This window comes from Bison bison, unplaced genomic scaffold (assembly GCF_000754665.1).
Source record: "Bison bison bison isolate TAMUID 2011002044 unplaced genomic scaffold, Bison_UMD1.0 scf7180017864317, whole genome shotgun sequence".
Taxonomy (NCBI): Eukaryota; Metazoa; Chordata; class Mammalia; order Artiodactyla; family Bovidae; genus Bison; species Bison bison.
The window spans coordinates 1,865,036-1,869,365 of record NW_011494889.1 but is presented as its reverse complement, the minus strand read 5'-3'; the positions used below and the strand labels follow the sequence as shown (position 1 = coordinate 1,869,365).

At 45.0% G+C, this 4,330-nt stretch overlaps 1 protein-coding gene across 1 annotated transcript in view; it reads left to right on the top strand.

Annotated features, from left to right (window-relative positions):
• The window catches only part of CAPN8 (calpain 8), a 69,163-nt gene extending 67,353 nt beyond the window's left edge, over positions 1 to 1,810 (top strand). The window contains exons 20-21 of the mRNA XM_010852838.1: positions 317 to 375; positions 1,527 to 1,810. Of these exons, the coding sequence (XP_010851140.1) occupies positions 317 to 375; positions 1,527 to 1,550 (83 nt within the window). The 3' untranslated portion in view covers positions 1,551 to 1,810. The remainder of the gene's footprint in view (positions 1 to 316; positions 376 to 1,526) is intronic.
• Positions 1,811 to 4,330: the final 2,520 nt, after the last annotated feature.

Below are 4,330 nucleotides of genomic sequence, written 5' to 3'. Positions count from 1 at the left end.
CCCCCCCCCCCCACTGTTAAAAGAATTGCAAGTTTCTAGAGCTCTGAATGTGCAGATGGCAAAAGGAACTTCTCTGCTCACAACTGGAAGTTTGTCTAATTGGGCAAGCGGACATCTGCTGCCAAAAGCTCACTGCTCTGGGCATTGGATCCAGATCTACCCTTCTGGGGTCCCTGAAGCAAGGTGGGAGCTGGAGAGGGTGCCAGAGATGGAGGGAGGATGTCAGGTGGGTGTGGGGTGGACAGAGGCAGCTCTCCGGCTGTTCCAAAGTCCAGGAGCATCCTTATCTGACTTCATTCCTTCTCTGGCATTCTAGAACTGTTCAGACTTCTGGACAAGGACCAGAATGGCATTGTCCAGCTCTCTCTGGCTGAGGTAAGTCGTTTTGGTAAACTGCTTGTTCGTGGTACTTGAAAATTCTTGGATGGTATTGCTGCCAAGCGCTGTTTATTCACACTGGCCTGTCTTATTTCTTTGTGGAAACAATGCATGTTCTGTGGCAGGCATTTCTGGGAGGAATGTGATTGTCATCAATTATATCTCAGATCATTTCAAGGATGCAAGCTCTTATTAATTTGGATGAAATTGGGGGTGGTGGGTACAGTTTAAAACGCCTAACTTCTCAGGCAGAATGTCTTTGATTGACATATAGAAGGAAATCAGAAACAAAGAATTAAATTGCAACAAGGTAGAGTAGGTGCTGAAGTTCCAATACTTTGGCCACCTGATGGGAAGAGCCAGCTCATTGGAAAAGACCCTGATGTGGGGAAAGATTGAGGACAGGAGGAGAAGGGGGCATCAGAGGATGAGATAGTTGGATAGTATCACCAACTCAATGGATGTGAATCTGAGCAAACTCTGGGAGTTGGTGATGGACAGGGAAGCCTGGCGTGCTGCAGTCCATGGGGTCAAAAAGAGTGGGACACGACTGAGTGATTGGACAGCAACAAGAGTAGATGCAAAATAAATGGATGTAAATTATTGTGTACAAGGCCCACAATATCTTATGCAGAGAACACCAAGCCCTTCCCCTGGGGAAGGCTGCAGCCTATGCAGCAAGGCCTTTACTGGCTTGTGGAGATGCAGGTATGGGCATGTCCCGAGGATTCAGGAGTAGGGCATTGCCCTCGACCTGCTTCTCAGGCAGAAGAGCTAGAGCACCAGCTTATTCCTGGTCCTGCCTAGCTGTCTGGGTACAACCACTTCTATTCTGCTCTAGAATAGTAGTGTTGCTGACCCCTTTCCAGTGATCTAGGAAAGGTCTTCCTAGAAGCACATTAGGCTCAATTGGGTTGAACCTGAAATTTGTGGAAGTCAAGCTTTTCCTAAGTCATATTTCCTTGGGGCTCTGGCTGGGGAGCAGTGACTTAGCAAAGGGCTTCCTTGCTTCCTCTTATGGAGTGAGGCACTTCCTGGGGAAGGAGCTAGAGCAAGTCACACCCATGTGAGGCTGGAGAACATCTCTGGTGCAATCACACCAGCTCCCAGAGGACCCCTGAGCTTACTTCTATCTCCTTCTTTTGCAGTGGCTGTGCTGTGTGTTGGTCTGACCCAGGGTTTTGGTCATCGGTGATGCTCCATGACAACCTGCCTGCATCTTTTCTCCCCTTCTTTGCAGTTTTGTGAACTTTCATCCTTAAGGGGGCATTCATTAACTTTTCATCTCTTCCTTGTTGTTTATTGTTTCCTGAAATCATGGCCTGTCTCACCGGAGCAATCAGGGAGTCTGAGATCTCTTTCAACAGCATTTACGCTGATCCCAGGGCACCACAGAGGGACAGAAATTGATTAAAGTTGTGGGCCAAAAGGGTTTCTGCCTTTCTCTATTGATACACAATCTGGGGTTTGCTCTGGGGTGTTTCTGCTTTAGGAAACAAGATGTCCTTGAGAAATGACCCGGCCCAAAGCTGCTGCAAGATGAGAAATGCGGGTGGATTTCTTGAAGAAAAGGCCTGCTACAGATTAAGCTACCTCTGGGGACCACCTGCAGGAGAGGAGCTGCTCCCCACCCTTCTGAGATAGGTGCTGGGATGAGCTACAAGGGGAGGAGTTCTTTCTTCCTCACTCGCAGATGGATAAGTTGCTACATTGCAAGTCAGCATTGCCCAAGGGAAAGGAAAGGAAGGGAAAATTCTTGCTGCGGGGAATTCTTACCTGAGGGGAGGTGAGGTTCAGGTTAATTTTGCTCACAGTGAAACAGGAGGATCTTTGTTATTGGTAAGAAAATAGATGCTATAGCCCAGCGTCCTGATAGGCACTTGGGGATGGAGCTGACTCTCGTGCACTGACTGTGGAAATGAAGTATAAAGGAAGATGAATGTCTTAGTCTATTTGGGCTGCGCTAGCAAATACCAGAGACCAGGTGGCTTATAAAACACAGACATTTATTTTCTCACAGTTCTGGAGGCTAGAAGCCTGAGATTGGTGCAGCACACTTGGGTTCTGGTGAGATCTCCTTCTGGGCTACAGACGGTGGACTTCTCATTGTGTCCTTATGTGGCAAGAGCAGAGGGGAGGCAGGCTCTCTCGTGACTCTTGTAAGGACACTAATCCTAATCCCGTGGACAGAGGAGCCTGATGGGCTAGTAGTCCATGGGGTCACAAAGAGTCGGACATGACTGAGCTACTAACACTTCAATCCCATTCATGAGGGCCCCACCCTCATGATCTTACCTGTGTGTGTGTGTGTGTTTGTTAGTTGCTCAGCTGGGACAGGGGAACCTGGTGGGCTTCCGTCTATGGAGTCGCACAGAGTCGGACACGACTGAAGCGACTTAGCAGCAGCAGCAGCAGTTGTGTCTGACTCTTTTGTGACCCCATGTACCATAGCCTACCATGCACCTCTGTTCATGGAATTCTCCAGGCAAGAATACTGCAGTGGATTGCCATTCCCTTTTCCAGGGAATCTTCCTGACCCAGGGATTGAATCTGGGTCTCCTGCATTGCAGCAGATTCTTTACAGTCTGAGCCACCAGAGAAACCCCGATCTTATTTAACTAACCCTAATTATAACCTACAGTCCGACATCCTAAAACTACCACAGTGTGGTGTGGGGTTTAAACATCTAAATTTGAAGGGGGCACAGCCATTCAGTCCACTGCAGTGAGCTACTGGAGAGAAGACACATACTCACACCTTGGTCTCCGTAGTAGTCTCATTAAGGGTTAGTATTTGACCTCTATAAATGCAAGTGGATGAGTCTTCTTTATAGGACCATGACTTATAAGTATGGAGTAACACAAGTCAGATTTTTTTTTTTTAATTGAAGTATAGTTGATTTACAAGATTGTATTAGTTCAGGTGTAAGGCAAAGTGATTCAATTATATATATATTTTTTCAGATTTTTTTCTATTATAGGTTATTATAAGATATTAAATACAGTTTCCTGTACTATACAGTAAATCCTTATTGCTTATCTATTTTATGTAAAATAATTTGTATCTGTTAACCCCAAACTCTTAATTTATCTCTCCCCACCACCCTTTCCCCTTTGGTAAGCATAAGTTTGTTATCTATGTCTGTGAGTCCATTTCTGTTTTGTATATTAATTCATTTATATTATTTTTTAAGATTCCACATATAAGTGATATATGATATTTGCCCTTCTTTGTCTGACTTACTTCGCTTAGTATGATATTAGGTCCATCATGTTACTGCAAATAGCATTATTTCATTATTTTTTATGGCTGAGTAATATTCCATTGTGTATATATATATATATATGTGTGTGTGTGTGTGTGTGTGTATATACACATATATATAAAATACATATATTTTAAAATACATATGTATTTTATATATGTGTGTATATACCACATTTCCTTAATCCATTCATCTGTATATGGAGACTTGGTTTGTATCTATGTCTTGACTATTGTAATCTTTTCAAGTTCAGTTCAGTCACTCAGTCGTGTCCGACTCTTTGCGACCCCATGAATCTCAGCACGCCAGGCCTCCCTGTCCATCACCAACTCTCGGAGTTCATTCAGACTCACATCCATCGAGTCAGTGATGCCATCCAGCCATCTCATCCTCTGTCGTCCCCTTCTCCTCCTGCCCCCAATCCCTGCCAGCATCAGAGTCTTTTCCAATGAGTCAACTCTTCGCATGAGGTGGCCAAAGTACTGGAGTTTCAGCTTTAGCATCATTCCTTCCAAAGAAATCCCAGGGCTGATCTCCTTCAGAATGGACTGGTTGGATCTCCTTGCAGTCCAAGGGACTCTCAAGAGTCTTCTCCAACACCACACTTCAAAAGCATCAATTCTTCAGCACTCAGCTTTCTTCACAGTCCAACTCTGACATCCATACATGACCACAGGAAAAACCATA